Genomic DNA, 24822 nt, shown 5'->3' with positions numbered 1-24822 from the left:
TTTTAAACTCAAAATAAGACTACAGTGTTGGAATGTCTAAAATACCGCATCTAAACAAAATACTGTATTTTCTAAAACTGTGAACTCTAAACCATTGAGCTTTTTCACTGTTTGATGTCCCCGACAAAAAGGTCATTTCATTATCAAATACCAGAAGAGAATTTGAAGGACAATTTATTTTTAAAATTTTGCCCTAAAGTTTCATGGCAATAAGCAGACATTGATAAGCTTGAATTTCTTTTTTCATCCAAGGGTTATTGATGGAAATTAAATAGAACAGCACAGATTACGTTCTGATACAGTTCAGATACTGTCTTTCAGTAAGCATTATTTAGTGGCATGTCTCATTTAGATAAAGTACAATGCTTAGATTAAAAAAAATTAAAGGTACATCATTGGAGGTATTTCAGTAGATGTTAAGGCATTTATCTGTGACTATTAGCAAGAACATTTAGTTCTATATTTACTCCACTTAATGTTTTCTTGCTGTAGACTGTTGTCCAAAATGTTTTATGCTGCATACTCAGTGTGCCATTGTTTTCAGAAGTCCCAGGACATATCCAAACCTGTAGAGTGCATAAAAATATACTTAGTCAAAGATTGCAAAAGCTTTGCCATCTAGTTTATACTAATATGTATCTTAACTCAAAATCAGATTCACATCATTTTTTTAAATCACAGTGTAGTCTTGGTCTAGGTCGTATCACCATGCAAAGTGACACCTGAAGCTGAGGATAGTCTCCTGTCATTTCAGATTGTCCAAAGAAGTGATCTGATTGATTAAAAAAAAAAATAATAATTCTTGTAAACTGAGATTTTTAGGAGTTTATTTGGGTGGGATTTTTCTTTGTCTGTTGTTTAATGTATCTGTGGAACTTGCAGTAGTTGTATCATCTCCTACATGCATGAGATGGGTTTCTGAAATTGCAGTAGTTCCCTCTGTTTGTGGCTGTATATGAAGGCCTAATGAGTTAAGTAGTTGTAATTGTAACTATTTTGATTTCCTATGGACTGATCTCTCTCATTTTTGGTATAGGAAGCCTTCCTCATAAAAACTCGGGTACATAGTTGGAAATAAATTTATACTTACATCTAAGTGAATAGTTAGCAAGTAAAAAAAGAGAGACTTCTTTCCATTTTCCTGTCTTTCTGCTGTCCTAAAATGGGGTTACAATTTCTTGGTACATTCCAGATCTTAAAGGTCAAGGTCTGCTTGTTTTACAGTACACTTCTTCTTCAAGGATGGATATTGTTTGTGTCTCTGGCCTGTGACAGAGCCTCACTCTAACATAAGTGTTCTGTGTAAAGTGTGGTTTTCCTCATAAACTTAAGAAGTTGAAACATTTGACTCAGATTATGTCTTCTGTAACTCTAGGAAACTCAGGTGTGTTTGCTAGATGATTCGGGTTCAGGCAATATGATGTCAAGATCACATAGTGTAGGACTGAGCAGAGTAAAGATGTAGTACATATGAATTGAGTGGGCACCAGCTGTTTAAAAATAGATAAAGAACATTTACCCATGAGCAAGTGCAAGTGCTGTGTAGAGCCTGAATAATACAAGACCTATATCATCCCACCTCTCTAGTCTGAAAACTGATGGGCAACACTCAGCTTAAAAAAGGATGTACTTCTTTGTAGGTGTGTCAGTCCAAAGGAAATGTGTAAGAGAGACACTGACACCTTAGTATGAGATCAGGCCCTTCCAAAAAAAAGGATCAGCCTGGAAACATTTTCTTCCATTTTTTCCTCACTCTGATTTTGTGACTTTACCTGATGTAAAGGTTGAACTGGAGTCAAAGTTGAGTACACTCCTGGAGTATTCATAATGCCAAAAGTCTCATATTTCCTGTTCAAGTTAAAAGAAGCTCAATCAAATTAAATAAGGTGATAGGTGTGCAAATGTAGCTGAGTGTGTGTCTTACATATTCACACACAGGTACATGTATATACTTGCACACACACATAGACACATGTACTCATTTTTTTCTGGAGTTGTCATACCTAGACGTTGGTTCTCTTGAATTAGAATTACCTGAAGAGATCATCATAACTTTGCAGGCAGCCAGTCCCAGAGGGACTGTATTTTATAATGAACAAGAATTGAATGTCGATTTGGATAATGATTGTCTTTATTCCCTTCATTTAGTAGTTTCATTTTTTCCATTTGTATTCCATGCAGCTAACTGCATAGAACTCTACATGACGTATTCACCCCTTAAGTGAATTCATATTGTTTTCTTATATTGAATGCATCTTTTTTTTTCTCTTGTTATTTTCTGAAGCTATACTTTAAAATTCAGGTTAATGAGCGTTCACCTGATGAAATTTAATTTTTTAGGTTGGATGTTTATCTAAAGAATAATTAATTCAGGAGTTTCAGTGATTCCAATTTGCTTACGTTTACTGCTCAGAATCTACTTTAATCTATACTGATGGTTTGAGGGTTTTCTTCCTTTATAAAAAGTGACATTGTACTTTATAATGTTACAAAAATCCAGCCTTTTCTTGATGTTAAAACTGAACTGGGCAAAACTGCAGTTCATTAATTGAGACAAAAGCATGACCTTTAACAGGAGTGGTTGGTTCTTCTCCTCACCACTCTCTTGTTCTCTCTTTTCTACTTTGCACCAAGCAGTCTTTCTGACCACATGAGGGCATCAGTGGGCTAATAACAGTGATTTCCCTCAGCTTTTAAATACTGTCTGTGCAAACCCCATAAATTATGAGAAATACATGCAGTGGAGAGTTCTGGCAAGTTTGGAATAACCATATGATGGCATTCTGCAGACCTGCACAGGATCCTGAAAATCTTGAATTACTGCAGATTGCAGAGTTATTTAGTTAATAGGTGGATTCCAAGATATAGTTTGATAGCACTTCCTGTTCTGAGATCCATGAGCCCCAAATCCACAGTTTAGTACTGTGACCTCTTCCCGGGCCATATAATTTATTCAGCTGAGGACTAGCAGCTGTGTACCAGCCCTTGAATGAAGGCATATGAATATGGGGAAGCATGAGACTGGAAAGCTGTGAACTAACAGAGCTAAATAAATGCATATCTCTAAAAGTATTTTTGGGATAAAGTAACTCAGATAAAGATCACTGGCTCTCTGTCAGATACCTTTTCTATAAATTTCCTCAGCTTGAGTGAGGCCCTTGTTAGAAGCACAGTACATACATGTCTAAAATACATTTTCTTTCCTAAGGAGATCTTCCAGTCTAATTGGAGCAGACAGAGCAGGAGGGAAATTACCTTAACTTTCTATTAGAGCAGTCTGATGCAGCACAAAGTTCCCTTTCTTTCTCTGACCTTCCTGTGGAAGTCCAAACTCCTCATGGGAGAAGTGGTTATTACCTCAACACACCGTCTTGAAGATTTCAAAAAGTCTGGAGCAGTGCACATTGCTGACATAAAGGTTGGAGCTCCTAACACCAGTGAAATCCTGCTATCCCAGCAAATCAAATGCATACTAATAATTATGCCTTTATGTAAGTGGTTCCCTGATTAGTGAAAGGACAAACATAGGCAAAACTTAAATAATCTGATATGTTACACTAATGCCAATTATAAGCAGCTTTCCTTTAGAAAAGAAAACAATGTAATAGATATTAAATAACTTCTGCCTCTGCTTCTTAAGGACAGCATTGACAAGGTCCTAGGTATACAGAAAATCAGGCTTTTCTACTTCCACATGTAATTTTTTCCAACTTTCATTTCACCCTGTGGTTTTCAGTCTGGAGTATTCCAAACTGATATCATCTGTTCACTTATCCCATCTTTCTAGCTTGTCTAGGAGGTGTGTAGTAGTCATGATAAATAACCAAGTTAGATGTCATCTGTCTGCTCTGATAACATTTCATAGTGGATTAGAATACTAAAAAGATGACGACCTCACATCTTGTAGTTGAATAGAACTGACTAGGGAATTTTAAATAATGACAGAGCAAAATTGACTTTACATAGGTGTTTACATAACAGAGGATCCATTAGATGAAATCAATGTATTATATTATCTTATTACTTTATTTCGTTTTCCAGCTTTTAAGCCACACACTGTATATTTGTGAGCAAAATACTCTAATGCATCTGCTATGCAGAGTTTCTGAGTATGTTCTTCAAGTGACAGCATTTAGTTCAAAAAAGAGCCCATCACAGAATTTTGTACAGTGGTTAGGTTTTTTTAATTGGTGCATATAAACTTAATTTGTAAGCCAGATATTTTTGTAAGTTTCACCCCAAATCGCCACCTCTTCCCCATCCAGATTCACTTTTCTAAAATGCTGTCAAAGTTTGATGATGCTTTCAACAATTCTGGTATTCAATACAAAAGCTTAATGCCTGCATGGACTTCAAATGCTACTTTTAGAATTAAATATTCACCCAAATCAGATGATGCACAAAGCTTTATTAGTTGTTTGAACTCTTGAAAAGTTTTACAGACAACATAGAAAATCAAAGTGAAGTCAAATGAAAAAGAGAAAACATTAAAAGTTTTATACTGCAGTGTGATAAATGTTTTTTCATTTCAGGATACAAGTGAAGAAACAGGATGTATTTCGCACATTTTTATTGTCTTATCTAAGATTAAATAGCTTTTCTGTGGAAAAATTCCTGGTGGACTCAATTTTGTGCTGGTATGAGCAGAAATTATGCTATTAATTTTTTGTGCATAGAAAAAAGCTGTACATGATACAGTACAAGTGAACAAAACGGAAGCCATTAGAGGGGGTTTTGCCTATTTGTGCTGTTCTCTCACCAGTTTGTGTAAGCAGATTATAAAAAGTTTTCTTTCTCTCTTTAGTAGAATCAGTTTTACGGTAGAGTGTAAAACCACAGTGGAACAGGCAGGTTAGGCTGCGATCTGCCTGATGTGGAACTTCTTTGCTCTTTGAGAATGCAATGTGTATATTCATGCTGCTGATAAAGATTGTGTTAGAGGAAGGTATGTTCTTGTGACCTGTAAAACCCTAGGATGCAGCCTAGGATAATATTGAGTGTTTAAAGTTAGAGAAGCTCAGGAATAAAAGAAAAACAATTCTTTTGTTTCAGGGAAGAATCAGTCTTTTGCACATCTGCAGAAGTACATTCTGCATTCCACGGAATACATTTCCTAATCCTTTGTGCCACTGTGGGATGGATTGCTTAATGCATTTTTCACATGGAGTACAGTTGTGTTTTGTTACAGTCAAATTCAATCTTTTTTCATAATAATGTATGAGAGTGAAAGCAGATTTTGTACTGATTTTGATAATGAAATTACCGTCTCCCAGATAATCCATAAGGTAAAAATCTACATTTCCCTTCTTTTCCTACAATATTCTACTGATACATGCTCAATCAGTCTACAGCACTAATGAGAACAGTGAGTTAAGATACTTTACAGTCTTTCTAGTGGGTTTATATTCATATAACTAATATTTTTCAGCAATAATTTAGTGCCTTTCATGGAAAGTAATCAATTTTCTTCATTGACTATAAACTGCCCTGTTTGATATGTTTTATGGTAATGAAAAGGGAAAATATGAGATTAACTCTTTCCTTCCGCATCTGAGACGTGTTATGATAAGAGCAGATGTCTTCTAATTGGATCTCGGAAGAGTTCTTTCCTTTATGTTAAGAAAAATAAATTAAGAATGGGATCTTGCCAGCCTACAACTGCCTACACTCCAGGACTGTCTAATCATGCAACAAATTAAGCTAATGCACACTTTCTTAATTTACATTGAACTAAGCATCTGAATTGTACTAATTGTATTCTGCCTCAAATCTTAGTGCACGCATTCTTTTCCCTGTTTTCTTCTGATCAACAGTAAGAAACAACCAGTAATGCAGTATTATTACTAATAGTAGAATAAGTACTTTTGAAAGCAATATTTGGGCACCCTAGAATTTTCTTTTTAAAGATTTTCCTCCATAAATATTCTTTACATCTGTAAATACTGCAGCTGTGTCCCTGTTTGTTTGTATAAATTGTACACATTTATTCAGTTGTGACACATGAAATCATGCTGGTTGCATCTTTAGTAAATGTGTGGGATGATCCACTGAATGCTTAAAAGGGCTTAGTAGAGAGGTTGATTCCTTGTCACTGCATGCAACAAGGAGGAATTCCATTTATTTATATTATGAAGTTGTAAAAGCCTGTAAGGAATGCTTAGCTCTGCTTAAACATTCCCAAAAGGATAAGAAATGCTTGGTTTGGGGAGGTTGGTAGAATATAGACTATTTTTGAAAGTGAAAATTTCATGCCTTTACACCTGCAGGATATTATCCTCGAATCAAAGTGGTTTTTTTCTGGTTTTTCCACCTTTTTGTGCCCTGAGTATTAAAATAAGCATTGTGTTTTATGTGAGAGGGTTAGATATGAATTCAGCCTGTCAGGGCCAGAGATAATTAAAACTTAAGAGGTGAAAGGTCTGTTCCCCTGTACATGAGGCAGCTTGCCCCCATCGGAAACCAGAATTTCTTTGCCATTCCTGAGGCAGAAACTTGCTTTTGTTGCTGTGAGCCCCACAAAGGAGCTTTCTGGCAAGCAGTCCTGAATGGGAGGCACTGACACCTCCTGCACCCTTCAGGAATTTTAATGAAGTTAACCCTGTCAGGATACAAAGTAAGCTGCTGTATTAAAAGACCATCCACTCTTTAGCCAGTTTGCAGTGTTGCAGTGTCAGTTACAGGGCAGGATGGCAGAAATACCTACAACCAAAAAAATTATCTGCATCCCAGTTGCATCACAGTCAACATTAACGAAAAAGCACTTCACATTTTACTGAAAGCTGTTGCTTGTTGATTACTTTTCTATTCAAAGCTAGAAATATTTTCAGGCTTGTGTGACTTCTGCTTGCAAATTCTAAAATATATTTCCTGACCTGTAACCATGAGTTCTCTATCTCCCAGCTGTTAAGCCTGAGTACATGTTCTGCCCCTTGTTTTTGGAGAGCTAGCTTTTTAGACAACTGTAACGGAGACTTGAACAGTGAAAGCTTTTGGCTCAACCTCTTGCATAAACCTGCCAGGAATAAATAAAATTTCAAGTGGGACAAGACAGGAGATTAAATTCCCTCTCTTTCGCTGTCTCCACAATAAACACAACTTGAGGAATTTTAGTCTTAAGTTAATTGTAACAGACTTGAAGAATGAGGAGCTGATGTATGACTTAAAATACTTGGAGGAATATTGTTAATAATATGAAACATGAATGGCTGAATAATAGATCTACTGAAATGTTCATTTCAGTTGACTTTGCTAAATGTCTTTTACTCATTACACTGGGTATTATTATAAACATGTTAATAATATAGCTATTAATATAAATTTAATGCAGATGTACTTTGAATAGTACTTGCTAAGATACAGAAGTGCACAGTTCTGCTGCTTGGGACTCTCTTTAAATTATTAATCTTCTTTTTAAAGATTTTTTTTTCCCCCTCAGTTTTGCTGCAATGTGGGATTAAGATTACTAGATGCTAAAATTAGATTAAAATGCTAAAATGTCATTAAGGTCACCTGCACAAAATCAGCTGAAGCTAAATTTGATAATGCTTTTGGTCAGTTTTACTCAGAGAGACAGGGAGATTTTTTTTGCAATGCATTAGAAGCAAATTAATTCTGAAGTCAAAAGAAGAGTACTGTATTGTGAAAATAACTCATATGTTAGAATGAAATATGGGTGTGTATGGGGCATCAATAATTTTGATAATAGAGTACAGCATCTGTCTTCATAATTCCCACGCTTTTATTGTGGGTTATTTTCTAATGAGTTCATGCAAGCTCTTTTCTTCCCATAGCTGTGACAGTGTCTTGTAGTTGTAGCAATGCACAGTGTATCTGGGTCAGCTGTTTGATCCTCAATGCAGCCTCTGTCTCTTACTGTCGGATTGTAAAAGTGTCAAAAGTATGCCAGTGCTTCCTTACTCTCCAGGGGTTAATGTTATTGAATTAGATTATTTCACATCAAAATTCAATAAAATTCAATCCCAAATTTACTTAAATGGCGTGAATATGGTTCTAGATCCATTTCCAAAACAGTTAAGATTTGTTTTGTATACAATATGCTATAGTTTATCTGACCAGCTGAGGTCGAGACAAAACTACCAGCTTTTGACTCATCTTTGCAGTGGCCACTATTATAGATTGGTATGTGTTTAATGGCTGTTTGGCATAAATATGGCACAGATGTGAAACATCTGGTTTTCCTATGATGTTGAGTGCAGTAAATCATGTAACTGACTTCTTTCAGCCTCTTTATCTTCTTCATGAAGGATGATAAGATCACTTAGTTTCCAAACAGAATATGTTTGTATCAGTTTTCCATATGCAGTTTGCTCTTAGAATCCCAGTGTTGTCAGGGAAAAAAAAAAAGTGTAACCATGTAAAAGCATTTTGTCATGCATTCATATTTTTCAGAAGAAACTGATCTAGAGCAGGTTGTTCAGGTGCCATGTATCTCTCACTGAAAGTAAAATCAGTGTTTAGTTCTATTCCTGTACTGTCAGAAATTAATGGGTGTATAAGAGGCATGACCAGAAAATTAAGTCAAAGAATTAACAAGCTGTGCTATTTGTTGTTGTTTCTTTATTTGCCTTTTTTTTAAGCACTCCTTTCATGCCATTGCCTCTTAAGAAAAGCACATTTCTTTGGCATCCTTCAGACTTGAACTGTTCATACATACAAAATTTTTGTTTGTTTAATTGAATTTGGAAGACCTACAGAGCCTGCATCACAAAGTACTTATGAATTTACCCATTGCCTATTGCTATAAGTGCCTGAGAATATAGAAAGAAAACAGAGAACAAAAGCATTTGAAACCAGAGACTAAGATCATTGATGATTACTGACAATTAGGACTCTATAGAGAATAAAATAAGAATTGTATATTCCATGAGAGGATGGTAGTTGTGCTACTTGTGTGATGAAGACTTTGAAAAAAAACATTCCCAAACAGGGAGTGGAAAAGTGGGAGCATTCACACTCATCAATATATATAAACAAGTTTAGATAATTTACAATTGAAGTATGTGTGCCTTGAGTGTTTTGTAAATAGTGGTTCTTTTAGAAATCAAAAAGGAACTTTAAGTGGGAAAAATTCAGTTTTTCCAGCTATTCTTCTCTGACCTGTGCCTCATAGCTGGAGCTCAAGGCTGCAAGACTGAATTTGTGTGTTGTTTCACAAAGCCATAATATGCACACCAGGCAGTATGGAATCTGCACAATGATGCAGTAATGAATAGTGCCTTTCAATGCATGTATAGCTAGGAAGAGCACATATTTCTCTCAAGAAGGGGTGATTAATCAAAACTTTTTGAAAGGAAAAAATTTCCTAGAAGTCTTACAATTAGATTCAAATGGAAAATATTCAGGAGGGGACAGGTCAACTTTTAAGCAAGGAAATAATTTATATATTTGAAAAATACCCATCGTAACAGTAATAGAAAACTCATTGTAGAAATGACAGTCAGACAAGCTTGGATTTTAGGTTTGCTTGAGTCCTTTCTCTGCTTTTAGCACTTGTACTTCTTGTCCTCCTTCTCACTCTAGACAAACTAGATATTTCCTGCTGAGTGTTCTTCAGTTTCTAAGGTTTCTAATCCATCCAGTTTTGGATTCTGCCTGTTAAATCTATCTTTCCAATAGTTTCTAATGTCAAGAATTCCTCCAGTCCTCAGAGGGGTGATGTACCTATGGCTCTTCCGTATGTTTATATTTGTCATGCTGAAGAATGTATCATTATCCAAAATTTTTCTCTTCAGTTTTTTTTCCTGCTCCTCCCTCTAATTTCATGTCAAGGCTCATTGATTTACTGTTTATTTATTTGTAAAATATATCTTCAATTCTGATACAGGTATTTAGTGGTCTAACTTGTAGTTTATAGAGGTGCTTTCAGAGTAGAGACAATTTGTTGGTTGTAAAATTACCTTCCATAGGTATGGAAATGGGAAGGTGAAAATGGGGTAATTATTTTTAAAATTTACCATGTACTTAGAAATTGCATTATATTAGCACACCATAGAATCCTCTGAAGAGAATCTTCTGGATATACTTTTCTGGTTTTTCTTTGTGCTCTTAATTCCCTTAGTGACTTGTCAGACTTTTTCACTGAAGATTTAAACAACACTTGTATTTCAAAATGTTTAGTAGAATTTTTCAGCAGAAAAACTTGATAAAAATAGAATATGACATTTACATCACTGGTTATAGTTATGTTTATTTCATAGAGTTTTCTTTTAAAGAAGGAATAGTTTTCTATAAAAAGTACATAAGCATGAACATGTAAAGTTTTTGCCTAATTTCATGGTTCTTATTATAGAATAATATTTTATTTTGTTTCATGAGGCTGAAACAATCATCTTGGGTTTATAATTTTGTTTTAAACTAAATTCAGCAATTTTTATTAACCATTTTTTTGATAGTTTTTAAATCTACTAGTTATGCAAAAAAATAACTGTTTATTTTAGAGGAAATCTCTTAAACAAAAAAAGTATATATCCTAAGGTATATAACCCTAGCATGCTGTTGTGGTTACATATTTCTCCCTATACAAATGTTAAATGGATGTAATTTAGCAGATTAGATCTAGATTTTACACTAATGACATGGTTCACAGAGGATGTATTGTAACTCTTTGAATTCATATGAATTCTGTAAAGGGAAAGAAAATGATGTTTTGAATACCTGCCAGGATGGTGTTGTTAGAGCACATGTTTTCAGTTCAAAAACATGTGTGGAATTCAAGTCAGCATGAAGTTGAGTCTGCAGAACACTGAATTCACTGCTCTACAGTGAAAACCCTGATAATGCCAGTGAACTTCTGAAAAGGCAATAAATCATAGTTACTGGGACATCTAAATTCATTGGAGAATTAAATGTGTTATGGTAGATAAGAAGAAAGTTAATTTTGAGTGGTTAGATACATTAATTTTCTATCTCGGTCACTGGGTTTTGTCAAAAAAAATAGAAAGTGGCGCTAAATTATAGAAGATTAGTAAGGGGCAGTTTACACATGATTCACTGATTTACTACATGACTCAGAGTTCATAACGGGAAGGAGTATTTTTGCCCTCAGTCATCCATTTAAATCCAGCCCCAGCCTAAAGTGACTCAGCCCTGACCATCTGGCAGCTGTTGGGCATTCAGCTGCGAGTCAGGGGTGAAAGTGCCGTCAGTGGGCAGGTCTGGAAAACCCAGCTTGGGAGAACTTCTGTGGTCCAGGCAGTAGTGTTGAGAATTGGTGAGCCTGTCATTTGAACTGGCCATTTGCTGACCAGTCTCATCTCTAGTCACTGTTCATGAAAGAACATCAATCTACCCATCAATAGGGAATGTGGGACTGCAGTTGGATGTACATGAAATGTATAAATGCATGTGCAGTTCTGTGGATATACAATACTCTGAGAAGTGTTTGAACTGCAGGGGGATTTCGAGTTACATTGGGCAGTTATCAGGAAGGAATTTCTGATCTGGATATGAACAGAATGCAGAGGGGCTCAGATGTGGCAGTAGCCTTAGTTCAGGTGTGAGTCTAATGTGCCACGCAGGAGCCCTGTTTTACTCTGCTCTCTTCTGAGATGGGATGTTGTATTTATTGAACTAATGCCAGTCCTACAGCTGCTCAGCACACCTGGAATATTATTATTAGGTTGTTAGGGTGTTCTCTTTACTATAAGAGATATTTATGTCTCTCTCTCTCATTTACAGATAACCATTGAGAGGGAAAGTGGTTTGGATGTCAGCTCCCCCAAACATGGAAAAGTGGATCCAGACAACATGCCACATGTTGGTGGAAATATGTGGGCTGGTGGAACAGGTTTTTCATTGTTTTTGGTTGTTTGCTTTTTTTTTTTTTTTAATTAATCATTGACAGATACCTAAGGGAGATGCTGTACCAATCAAAAATATGCAAGCTGTCCTCTGCCTAGAGCTACTTTACCCTATACAGTCAGTAAAATAAGAGAAAATAAGTATTTTCAATGTCTTACTTTAACTGTATGTAGCAGATCTCTGCTTAAATTATATTTTTTTGTTTCCTTTTACTGGTCGTACAGAGAACAAGAAGCTTGCAGCCACAGAAACTAGGCTGAGCCATTTGCCATTCTCTTAGATGTCCCTGTAGCTGCAAAAATTTAGATAGTGTAGGCAAGAGGTACATAGAACAGGCAAACTACCTCCTAATTCTAATAGGTCATGATACTGGTCACAAGATAAAGTGATATGGAAGCAGTGTAAACCAACAAATTCTAGGGAGAAGACAGAGTCTGGAACCAGGAGCTTTGAAGAGATGTGCAAGATTTATATGTTCTGTGGTATCCTTTGTAGAGCATGGAAAGCATTATGAACCATGTCTCAAGGAACTATAAACACAAGTATTCCAGGGGAGTTCTTGTTTTCCATGATAGCTGTTAGGTTTTGAAAACCTTTGGCAATAAATATTTCAACTGGGGATTGTTGACAACATTTTTGGAACATGTGTAGATGGCAATGGTAGCTTTAAAGAAAATTTGTTCTTATTTTTTTTAGAAAATGTATATTCCTAATGTTTTTTTATTTCAACTATCTTAGGAGGGAGAGACACTGCCGGGTTAGGTGGCAAAGGTGGGCCATATAGACTGGATGCTGGCCACAGGGTTTACCAAGTATCTCAGGCTGAAAAGGATGCTGTTCCTGAGGAAGTTAAGAGAGCTGCTCGAGAGATGGGTGAAAAGGCCTTTAAACAGAGGTAATGTAAAAGTCTTTCTTTGCTTTTCCATTTCCCAGAAGAATTTGAAAAAGATGGCTGAAAAGAATTTTCTTACTTAACTGCATTTATCGGCTACCTTACCCTGTCTATTATCACTTAACAGAGATTACCAGCACATGTTTTTCAGCTGTTCTGAATAAAATGTAAGGAATGTTTTATTGAATTAAGCCACAATGTTAAAATTACTGTGTGATTTGGTAAAACATAGCTAGGTGGAGAAGGAGATTGAAATAAATATTTATCCTTTTTTAAAATAAATAGATTATATGAAAAATTCTTTGAATTATGATGAATACAGATTGTATGTTGTTAAGAATTAATCACTTAACAAGTGTCTTTCAAAATGGACCACTGCAAGCAAATTGCTTCTGTTTGAAAGATCTGTAGCCAGATGGTTAGAGCATGGTGCTAATAATATTGTGGGTTTGATCCCTGTATGGGCCATTCACTTAAGAATTGGGCTTGATGATCCTTGTGGGTCCCTTCCACCTCAGAATATTCTGTGATTCTGCAATTTGAACTATTAAGCTTCAGCATCCAATTAACACAAACAGCAGGTCTTCCCAGCATGAATGTAATGTGTGATTACTGATCAACCCCTTCCCAGAATGTGCACAGAGATTCAGATTTCTTCCATCAGCTGAACTCTCAAGTCAATCTGATATTTTGTATTTCAAAAAGCATCCCACCTCTTCAAATTTGCTTCTGAGCTGCTTCATAACAGAAACAATGGATATGTATGGTCTTGGATACTGTACATCTGTCTGTGCATATGTCCCCCTGGCATGCTTTGATGAGTTTCTACTACCTGTGAGGTGGATTTACTAAATTAGAGAAAAGGAGAAGTTCCTGGCTACTGCTACATGCTGTGGGAACAGTGCAGCTATGCCCTGTAAAATCTGGGTATCTGTACATGAGGTAACAATTCCTGTCCGGCAAAACCCAAGAAGGCTGGCATGAACCAGCTTCAAATGTAGCCTATTATGAAACCACATTTGACTTGGATCATTATTCTATACCACTTGTACAGTTATGGGAACTAACAGATAAAAATAGGGAGGTTGGAGTCCTCAGGGTGACAAAGAAAAAGGGAAACTGCAAATTTCACTGCTTTTTTTATACAGGGTTATCTGGAGAGGAGAAATTTCATATAAAAGTTATTGATGCTTTCCTGGCTAGATAGTATTTCTAGTGGTAAACATTTTAAATTGCCCTATTTGACAAAACAAAATTAACAACTACTCTGGAATAGATGCAGAATTTTTCATGGTATTTTTCTGAAAATTACCTTTCACTTTGGATTTATGTAGAATGCAACAAAGTAAAACAGCATGTGAGGGTTTTGGGTTTTTTTTGAAACAAAATGTTTCTTTTATAGATATGAAGATACTGAACTCTGTTGGCAGGATTCATGTAATTAAATGTACAGCACTGAAAGTTAGTTTTTCCTACTTCTAATGAATAAGAGTTGGCTATAATGACTATGTATATGAAAACTTTAAATAGAAAAAGACGTCATGATAGAGACAACAAAGATTTGATGTTTGATTTTAATATTATCTTCAAAGGGTTGGTCTAAACAGCACTTCTCAGGTATACTTTATGATCCAGGCAATTAATTTGTGATAGTGTTATAAAAGCTTGTCATTAGAAATAAAGTTAGCCTATACATACATTACTATCTATTTATGGTTTAGTTAAAAACACAGTATTTTTTTAAACACCGTGAGTGAGATTCTACTGTTATAAAGCGCTTGTTGGAAATGGGCTGGGCACAGATAGGCCAATAGGTTTCAGCTTGGGACTGAACTCAGCCACATGCTGGGGGGTGGGGTGAGCAGGTACATGACTGCTGCCTCTCTGAGTGGTGTTGAGTCATGGCAAATATTGAACAGTGAGCACTCCAGCATATCTGCCTGTCCCCTAGCTCAGCTTCACTGTCGCACCTCTGTAATTACATTCCAGTGGTGAATTTCACCTGTTCTGCTAAGCTATGCTGTTCAAAAGGTGGTACAGAACTTGAAATGGACACATCTTTGCTTATAAAGAAAGCGTGTATCTGTTTTCATGGTGCAGGTGTGCTCTCTGTCACAGGCCTCTGGACAGGATAGTGCATGACTCATTTTCAGTGGGGGAGCACATTTTTGTTAATGTTCATTTAAAGCTTCTTTGTTTCAAGGTTGCTTCATTTAATGAAGCACAAAGATAAGTATTTGAAACAGTTACTATTTGTAGGTCTTCAAGGACAGATTTTATTGTATTTTACTTAACCTTTGTGTTGAAGCATGAATCAGGATATGTTTAAAATACTCTTACAGTGAAGTAATGAATAGACACACTCGTGATCCTTTTATGTACAGATACCAGCACCTGAGCCAACAAAGCCTTCAAATTTGATCACGTTTTCAGAACCTCTGATTTACTTCTCAAACTTTAAAGCAGATTAGAAGAGAGTATATATTAGTAACTTTAATAAGTTTTAATGTGATACAGTCCCTGTAGACATTGGTGAACATCTGCCTTATCAAAAATTCACAAGAGCAGCTGCCACTCCTCTGGTTTGCATCTTCTGTGTGCTTGTTGGAGTCTAAATTTCCCTATTACAAAGTAAATAAACTTTTAGTTTACATAAGTAAATGGAAGATACGCATGTTTCCTAAACTGTTCTTAGCTCCTTGTTCTTTCCTTTAGATTGAAAGAGATTCAGATGAGTGAATATGATGCATCAACTTATGAAAGATTCTCCGGAGCAGTCCGACGTCAAGTTCAGTCACTCCGCATCATCTTGGACAATCTGCAGGTAGTCTGAGATTCTCTGATAAAGGAACACAGGGAGTTTATTACATTAGGCCCCAAATACTATCCTGCTAATATCCTGTTAACATCTGGTGGTCATACCTTTGAAGGCTAAAAGCAGGTTCAGGTTATAATCAGTTACGAAAAACAATTTCATATTATTGTTTTAAAAGGCAACCTACATGTGAATCCCAGTGCTCATCTCCACATGTTCCATTATTCCCATTCCACACCTTACAGAGATTACTTACTCAGAAGCACAATTTTGTGACAGAAAATACTACTATGCATTATTAAAAGAATTTATGAAGGTCTATAGAGCCCAGTCTTTGTCTTTACCTCCAGTCCAAAAGATTATTTTTTAGCTGTGAAGAGAAAATGCTATAGATGTTAAAAGAGGCACCCACTCCAGGTAGGAGCTTTACTACATATGCAGCTGAAAACATGGATTTTTCTCGGGTTTTTTTTTAACTCTTGGTAATAGAAATAGGTATAGCCCAAATCTTCTAAGTGGAAACTCACTGAAACCACCAGTTTGCCTTTCTTCTGCTAACTGACATGGTGGTTGTTCTGGGTTTTTTTAATACTAGTATTCATATACAGGGTAAACAAAATTGTAAATGCATTGTTTCTAGGAGGCATCTGCTAATCTTCAGTGAAAATTAAAGGAAAAGTGATTTACTCCTTATAAGACTTACTTGAGTATAAATATTTCTGTTGAGGGCTACTAACCACTAGAGGATATATACCTTAGTTTATTAGTCACTGTGTTGTATCTTAAGCAATAAAACTGAAATACAGAAAGAAATCACTTTGTATGATAAACAGCCTCCTCCTGGACAAAGAAATCCAATCTCCTGGTATTCCAAGTAAGAAGGATAATACTTCTTTGCTTTATTTTTTACCTTTAAACCTTTGTAGGTACAGCAGCTTTACTATAAGTACATATATACAGAAAGAGCCATTAGCCAGTTTTATTATGAATGTACCAATTCAGAGAACTCCTCTTGTAGTGAACATTTAATTTGGGCATATTGAGATGATTCGTGCACTTAATATGTGTCTCAGTTCAGGACACAGACTTTTGGCTTATAAAGACAGGTCCCTGTTGAAAAAAAATTGGATGTAAATCTCAGTTTTGTCTACAACATTTATATCTAGGTGGGTTTTTTGCCATGTTTTTAGCACACATGCTATTGGAAGCACACTTCTGAAGATCCAGAAGTAAATCTTCAGTTTGAAGTATTTTTCTGAGCCTGCCTCATCTGTCCCTTGGAGCCAAAATTCTTACATTCAGGGGTCATGTTAATCATAATAAAAAATTAAAATATTTTAATATAAAGAGGCATATCCTCTTGCTTTTTGTAAAAAAGGTAATTTTAATATAAAGGCGAAGTCTTACAAGCTGCAGTATTATATGAGACTTTGCTAACTTCCTGCCAAAACCTGTAACAGCTAACCACAAAGTTAGGAAATGTAATTTATGATGAAAAAACCAAATTACTAAATTAGAAAAAGCTAGGCATAGAGTAAGAGCAATAGTGAAACAAAATTTTTAACTTAATAAATTTTTATATAGATTTTGGTAGGGATTTTATTAGAAGATGAACTAGGAAAATGAAGATTAATTGATAAATTGTAATAGGAGATACTTAGTTGCAAAATACCTTTTGTTGATAAGGAATCTAAGTGCAAATATATTTCAAATAATCCCTGATATGTGATATTTTTGAGAGGAAAAAAGTTGTTTGAATTCTTCAGCATAGTAATTCATCCAGCCCTCATGCAAAACTGTGCATCTGTCTCCCATTAGTCTCTGTATAGTCCTGTGTACACCCTGAGTTCTCAACTAGAATAGTTTTCTTTCTGTTATCAGTCATTCCTCACATCTCAAATAAGAAATCAATAGCAAAGTTCATTGCAGTAAAATTTGAAACTCAGATGTCTATGTGTTTTTAACTTTGTGAAAATCCTATATTACCTTCTCACTAGAGAACGTTTGGCTTTTTAAAAATGTTTGAGTTTGCTTTGTTTCAAACTGTGTTCACATAATCAAAATATGTTGCCCACGTTCACTTAACCTGGATTTTCTCTTAAATATATGCCTTTTTATTGTTAATTTTGTGGGTTTGTTTAAAATATATTAATTTAATTAAATTCTATCTCCCTAGAATCAAGAGGCTGGGGTTTGGGTCTGGTTGTCTATGGCTCTCAAATGTTAGTAGCAGCAGAAAGAGATTTTTGGAATAGGCAGATCCTTGAAAGGGACACATAAACATAGTCTGAGAATGTAATTTCATTGTTCATTTTGCTTTTTATAACTTGCTGATCTCTGTCAGCTCTTTGAACAACATTATCAAAACATAATGAGTTTTTGTTTATCTTCTGTAGAAATAGCAAAGCCAGAAGTCCAGGAAATCCTGCCACTGATGGGCTCTTTCTTCTCTCCCCTGAAGCTTGTCTGTCCAAATTCAAACTCCAAATTCAAAAGGTTATGGCCAGTCAGTCACTCAGAAAGACCTTCTTTAATGTGAAGTGACTTGCTTTCCAGCAAGTACTTCTCTCATTATTGATTATTGCAGAGAGAACTAGGGACAACTGTCCCTGTAGCTTCTGAGCATCATTTTGGCCCCTACATTTAAACTGGGCAAACCTGAGCCTGAGTTACTGAGCCTGCTGGGCACTGTGATTTAGATCATGTAGGAATGGTCTGGTCATAGCAGCAAGAATAAAATAGTAGCAGTCCTGTAATAACCATGGCTTGGAGAGCTGGAAATATGAAAAATCCTTTGCACTTTCAGTAGTATTTTCATTATTTCAGCAGCTAAGGGAACATTTATGTAACATTTTCCCAGAAACAAATGCAGACCACAACTGGCAGTGTTTAATGCATCCTCTACCGTTTTGAGCTACATAGTTAGATCTGATAAATTCACATACAAACCTTTTTCTGTGACATTTACAGACATAACAGCTGGTTGTTTTTTTTTGTTTTGTTTTGGTTTTTTTTGTTGTTTGTTTTTTTTTTTGTTTTTTTTTTTTTGTAAATATGCCATGACATCTTCTGGTGAAAAGAATTACTGTAGTGGTGCACTGTGAACAGCTACTGCCATACTGATAAGATACAGTATCTAGCACATTTTTCTAATTTCAAAAGCAGTACAATAAAGGTAATTTTCCATCAATATGATTGCAGTATATTGAAATTGTAATATGTTGTATGTCCTTTCTAATCAAATATCAAAAAAAGGTGTATATATATTAGTTATGACCTTTTTTTAAAATTCTGAATGCTTTTAAACTTAAATTGTTTTTTAACATATGAAAATCACATATTAATAAAGATGTGAATTTTCTCTGTCATATGTAAAATATGTGCATTGTATAACACCCTTGCTTAAGGGGATTGTTTTTTCAGTATTCATAAAAGGAAAAAAATTCTCAGTAGTTTTGCATAGAAGAGGCAGACACTAAGTAGCCTGATTTTAGCATTATTTTGGAAAGAGGCAAGATCAGATTTTGTCGGCATTCTTTCCTATTTTAGGATAGGATGTCAACTCCATGTTCCTCCAGTAAAATTTCAGCTCAAATTCTGGCTTTTGAGGTCACTGGGAATTCACAGGTGAATGTTATGCAACTCTGAATGCAACAAAGGGATCAGTGATCCTATGGAAGAAAGAATTTAATTTTCATCCCAGGCATATTTAATGATAGTAGAAATTCCCAGCTGATGGTACAAAAAAACTCATGGATGCCCCACTGCCAAAGAGGCTTAAAGCTCAATTGACTGTAGCACGTGAAAATGTATCAGAGAATATAAGTGGCTGAATTCACAACCTCGGAAATCTTTTCAACTTTCCCTTCTGTGATTTACTAAAAGGCTGAGGTTTCCATGTCTTTTGCGAAACATTGTTTTTCCTTCCCATCAGGAAGCATCTGCAAAGCTTTTGATTTTGTTAATCAAAACATTTTTCTGCATCTATGTAGTCTTTCTGCCCACTTATTTTCATGGGCAAGTAGTCCATTAATCTTGAGTAATTATAGGCAGTAGTCTGAAGTCCAGAACTCAGAAACAAAAACTTATACATTAAGTCCAAAGCAAAATCAAAGATTCTGTGATCCTGAAGAAGTCATTACCTGCCTATACAGAACTATAAAGATTCATCTTTTCAAATCCCAGGCCTGCAGTTTACTGAGGATTTGTAATGTAAGACTTCCTGCTCATCAGAGAGGAATTGATTTTCATTACCGAAAGTCAATGTTTAAGGCAGTTTGTGTCCAGTTGGATATTTGATTTTCCTCCAGCTGCTGACCAGCAATTTGCTGAGATGGCAAAAGCATTATATGTATACAAATTCAAAATTGTCTTTCCTTGCTGGGCTTACTACTAGGATGAGCAATTTTAACATGAAGAGTTAAACAAATTAAATAAACCATAAACCCCATATATACAGACACTACTGTCTTTAGGGGATCTAATGTATTATGAACCTATCCTACCTTATGATGAAGCTATCCTTGGAAAACATGCTTAAATATGTTGCTTATAATATTGTAACACTCAAGTCTTCAATCTTAACTGAATGCTCTGTGTACAGGAGTTCCATGAATGTTTGAGTTCATGGATTGTAATATGTTTTCATCAAGTCAGGCTGTAGATAACCAATGTCCTTTTAACTAAAACAAAAGAAGTGTTTATTGGACTGTCTCTTGAGTATCATGATTTTAAAAGAAGGTTTTTTAAAATATGTTATTAGTTTATACTGTTAATACTGTTTTAAAAGCAACCATTTTTCATTGCCTGAAGTGAATAAGTGAATGCTGTTTTGTTTTTTAAGTCACCCAATGACTTTTTCTTGTTTTGTGTGGATTGAGAACACCTAACAAATGGTCAGTTATGTGTGTCCCTTCAGTTGTATGTGTATGTGAACAGGCTTGCCATACACATTTTCAGCATATTTGCAAGAAGAAGGGTTAACATTTCTGCAGTTCACAGTTAAATTCCCATAAATGAAACTACTGAAAAAGAGCAAGTTACAGAGGGAACATGTTCTTTGTCAGTGTTGATTTTTCTTTCAGAGAAGAAGACCAAGACAGCTGTGAACATGTGTTTGGATTTCTTTGACTTAGACCAAAACTGTCACATCATTACAAAGAAATTAATCTGTATGTCATGTGCAGTACGTCATACATTGTCTAACACACACTCACATCTTTTCTGTTGTAGGCCAAAGGTAAAGAAAGACAATGGCTGAGACACCAAGCTGTTGGAGAGCTAGATGATGCCAAAATCATTGATGGGCTGACAGGAGAAAAAGCCATATATAAACGACGTGGAGAACTTGAGCCACAAGTAAGTACCAACAAGAACCAGGGGAAGGTGGAGAAGATCTTAACCAGTTTGCTGATTTCGTAGTGGCTGTACAGTGCCTCTCTTTGGAGTTTGAGTAGGTTATATGCATGAGAAACTCAGAAAAATATCTCTGGCTTGGGATGTCCCTGGCACAGAGACAACCACTGGATGGAAAATTTGCTGTACTACTTCTTATAGTCTTGCATAAATATTTCCTGTGGGCCACCCTCAGAAAGAGGACACCAATCTAAGCAGTGCTAAGTTTTGATCCAGGGCAACAGTTTTTAATATTTTTATTTTGTATTTTAATGATCAGAAGGCAATTAGAAGAAAACATATATAAAAATTATATAAAAATTATGACTTAAAAAAAAGTGTGAGTAAAAGTCATTAAGATATTATAAAGTTGACAGTCCTATAGCCCAATTCAGCCATTCCTTAGAAGGCTTTACAGTAAGATCTGTGTGAGTCAGCAACAGAGAAACCACTTGAATTAGACCAACTGAACCTGGCGAAAACTAGTGGGGCTAGTCCATAATATTTAACAGCAATACTTAATGACAGACTGCAATTTTTAAGTACACTGAGATTTTTTTTTTAAATGGCTGAGTACAGCATATTTTTTGCATGTCAGCTACCCACATGTGATAAATCCCTGATAGTATTTTTAATGCTGTTTGGTGCTTAGGTTGCTTAGAATGATTTATGGAATTTGCCACTGCTTGTGTGAAAGATCAGTAAGAGAAAAGTGATTGAGTTCTCATTTTTTCAAAATGTGTTTACTCAATGTATCAGTTTTAAGGCTTTGTAAAAACAATTCATTGATTAAAAAAAAATACATCTTTAAGTGTGTGCATAAAAACCAAAACAAATGTAGGATTTAACACCCTTCTCTTCTTTTGTTTCTGGGAGAGCAGGAATGCTACAGTCTATTAAAAGAATAATTAAATAAAGTACAGAAATCCTTTACAGGTAAAAGGAACATTTTAGCTATTTGTTTATATTGTGACTGGGTTTCTTTTGTCAGGTCATCTGTAATAGCCTCATACTTGAATCTAGACACATCTCATTGCATGCTAAATAAAACACCTCCCTTGAATGTACTGTGCCAAAAAATTGTTAGAACAGATGGGATTTGTTTTCAGAAAAAAATAATGGTTTCAGCATTAGAATGAAGATGGAACTGGTAGTTAATCAGAACAAGATTTCAAACACTTTTGGAATGTTATTAACCTCAGCAGACAAGTTTTTACATTCATATACAGTCGCTGTTAGTACTGCATGCCAAGGAAAAGCATTTCTATTATGAGCCTTGGCAGAAAGTGCAAATTTGAGAGTTTCTTTACTGAAATAAAATGTTAAGAATCAAAACTGAAACAGAAAGAAGTATTTTCCTGACAAGCATGTGGAATTTTTTGAGGTATTTTGTTTCCAGTTATTGAAGGTGAGGGGAAACAATGAGCTATCTGTCAAAGAACTGGTTTGAAATAGAAGAATAGTTGGGTTTTTTGTTCTTGAAAAAAAAAAAAAAACAACAACAAAATCAAACAATGTTTTCTAGATAAAATTTTCTTGATTTGCAAAGTGTATTAGGTGTTCTTTCTGGTACTTTCTGGTAAGTTTTATTTTTACTAATGTTTAGCTTCCCTGTTTCTACTGGGCTCAGTTGTGTTGTTTCCCTGTCAGCCGGGGAGCCCCCAGCAGAAGCCCAAGCGGCTGCGCCTGGTGGTGGATGTTTCCGGCAGCATGTACCGCTTCAACGGGGTGGATGGGCGGCTGGAGCGCTCCATGGAGGCCGTCTGCATGGTCATGGAAGCTTTTGAGAATTATGAGCACAAATTCAAGGTAATTGCAGCTGGGCTAGGAGCTCTGGGGTTATTGCACAGGCTGTGTGCAGCACTGGAAAAAGTGCTTCAGCGGTCAGTCTAGCCAAAGAATATTATTCATTCCCACAAGGAAATAAATACATTAATCTATTTCTAGCAACCTGAAAAGTAATACTAGTGAGAGGGTAAGAAACATTACACATTTCAGCAGGGGAGTATTCAATCTAAGGCTTGGATTTAGTGAGATTTGCTAGGGTTTTTTTTCTGGTTTTATCTGTTTCTTTGAGAAGAAACACTTAAGCCTACAAAACACAAGTAAATATGAGCTTCAGGATGCGCAGAGATACCACATCCTTCCATCCACCCAGAGTGCACACAGCAGTACTTGGTCATGGGAAGAGACCAGACTTCTTTGTCCCTTCTCTCTTCTAGTTAACTGAAAGCAAGAAGTAATTTCTTGTACTGAAACATACTAGGTTCCAAATGTTATTTAATGGTAGCCTGCAAATATAATGTAAATAAATGTAATGTTCTTTTTGTCTCAGTAAGCCTAAAAAAGGTCTAGGCCATGTTTCTTTAACCATAAAGAGGAGAGGAATGGCAGTCTCCAGTTAATTCTGGACATTGTCTGTGTTAAACAGAAGGATAGAAATGTCCATCACCTTTACTGAAGAGTATATCAAACATAAGAATTAAAATACATCTGAACAAAATGTCAAATCCCCTAAACAAAATTAATAGAAACTTAGATCAATTCAGTCAGGTCTGCTTCACCTTCTTCCTCCAATGACATGATTCTACAGGTTTCTGTTCTTCCATGGAATCCCATGTGCAAAATCAGGCATGTGCCTTTAGAATGTCTTCTGAAGTCCAATCATGCAGACTTCTATTTTTCAAGAGAAAATTCTGTATCAGGAGACAGGCATTATGTTTCTTTGTAAGAAAACAGGGCATGTGCTGCCATCTTCTTTGGCAGTATTGTTTTCTTGCCCTTAAACTTCCTTAAAAAGAGCGTGTTGCAGAATTTTAAACAGATTTGAAACTATGGTTTTGCTCCCAAAGTCACTACATTTCTGAAAGCATAATGAAAATACACTGGGTAGAGAGTGATGCTGTGTAATCCTGTTGGAGGAAAATGCTGTAACCATAAACTTCTACCTTAGCCCAGAGAACCCATGTGGGAACTCAAATGTGATTTAAAAAATAATTGGATATGGGCTTTATTGGTTCTGCTGTTCATGTATCTCCTGCTCACTGATAATAGAAAAGTTAAGGATAAATATTTTCTGTGACAGTTCAATTATGCAGCATGATTTGTGTAGCTTGGTAAATCAGGCATATCTGAGCAGCACAGATATGAGTATGGCAAAATGCAGGATCATCCACACAGAAAAGCAGTGGGTACAAAGATAAATATCATATACTGTGGTGTAGTCCACATGGTTTTGTAAAGACAAGTAAGGTATCTATCCAAATGACAAGCAAGATAAGTTGGTTGGTTGGTTGGTAGAGTCTCCTTAACCAAAAGCAATTGATTGACAAAGTTCCTTGGCAGGGGCTTTCAGGGATAAGAGAGAAATCCTTTAGATAAACAAAATACTGCTAAAAATACAAGCACCAGCCTAAGTGGTCATTTTTTAGTGGGTCAGTGGTGGAGTTGTGGTGGGATCTGTGCCAGAGTCTGTGCTGTTTTGTTATTCTGTCACATGAGTGATCTGTTAAATGGGATGAATGGTGAGGTGACAAAAGTTGCTAATTATATGAAATTATTTAAGAAAGTAACAAGGGAAATCCAGCTACAAGAAGTTGAGAAGGACCTAGCCATAAATGGTGACTGGGAAATAAAATGGTAAGTGATGTTTAGTGATTTTCAGTGGAAAGTATGGCAGGTGGAAGAAATGGATTTTGCTCTTAAATACACAGAGAGAAAGCCTCAGCTTTCTGTTAGTTCTCACTCCCAGCTATGGGCTGGTGCCCAACAGAGATGTCTTGTAATTATGTTGTGTGGTTCTTTGGACTTTCCATTCTCACCTGTCAAAAAAGCTAATAGAATGTTCTAAACTATTAACAGAAGAAGAGAGAAGGGAAAATGTATGAGAATGTTGCTATAA

General features: G+C 35.8%; 1 protein-coding gene across 1 annotated transcript in view; it reads left to right on the top strand.

Moving 5' to 3' along the window:
• The window catches only part of VWA8 (von Willebrand factor A domain containing 8), a 187725-nt gene that overhangs the window by 151400 nt on the left and 11503 nt on the right, over positions 1-24822 (top strand). The window contains exons 39-43 of the mRNA XM_021530815.4: positions 11698-11806; positions 12559-12715; positions 15428-15536; positions 20760-20885; positions 22572-22730. Coding sequence (XP_021386490.4) covers positions 11698-11806; positions 12559-12715; positions 15428-15536; positions 20760-20885; positions 22572-22730 — 660 coding nt within the window. The remainder of the gene's footprint in view (positions 1-11697; positions 11807-12558; positions 12716-15427; positions 15537-20759; positions 20886-22571; positions 22731-24822) is intronic.

The sequence above is a fragment of the Lonchura striata genome, chromosome 1 (genome assembly GCF_050655825.1).
Source record: "Lonchura striata isolate lonStrDom1 chromosome 1, ASM5065582v1, whole genome shotgun sequence".
NCBI classification, from domain to species: Eukaryota; Metazoa; Chordata; class Aves; order Passeriformes; family Estrildidae; genus Lonchura; species Lonchura striata.
This window is presented reverse-complemented; position numbering and strand designations above follow the sequence as displayed.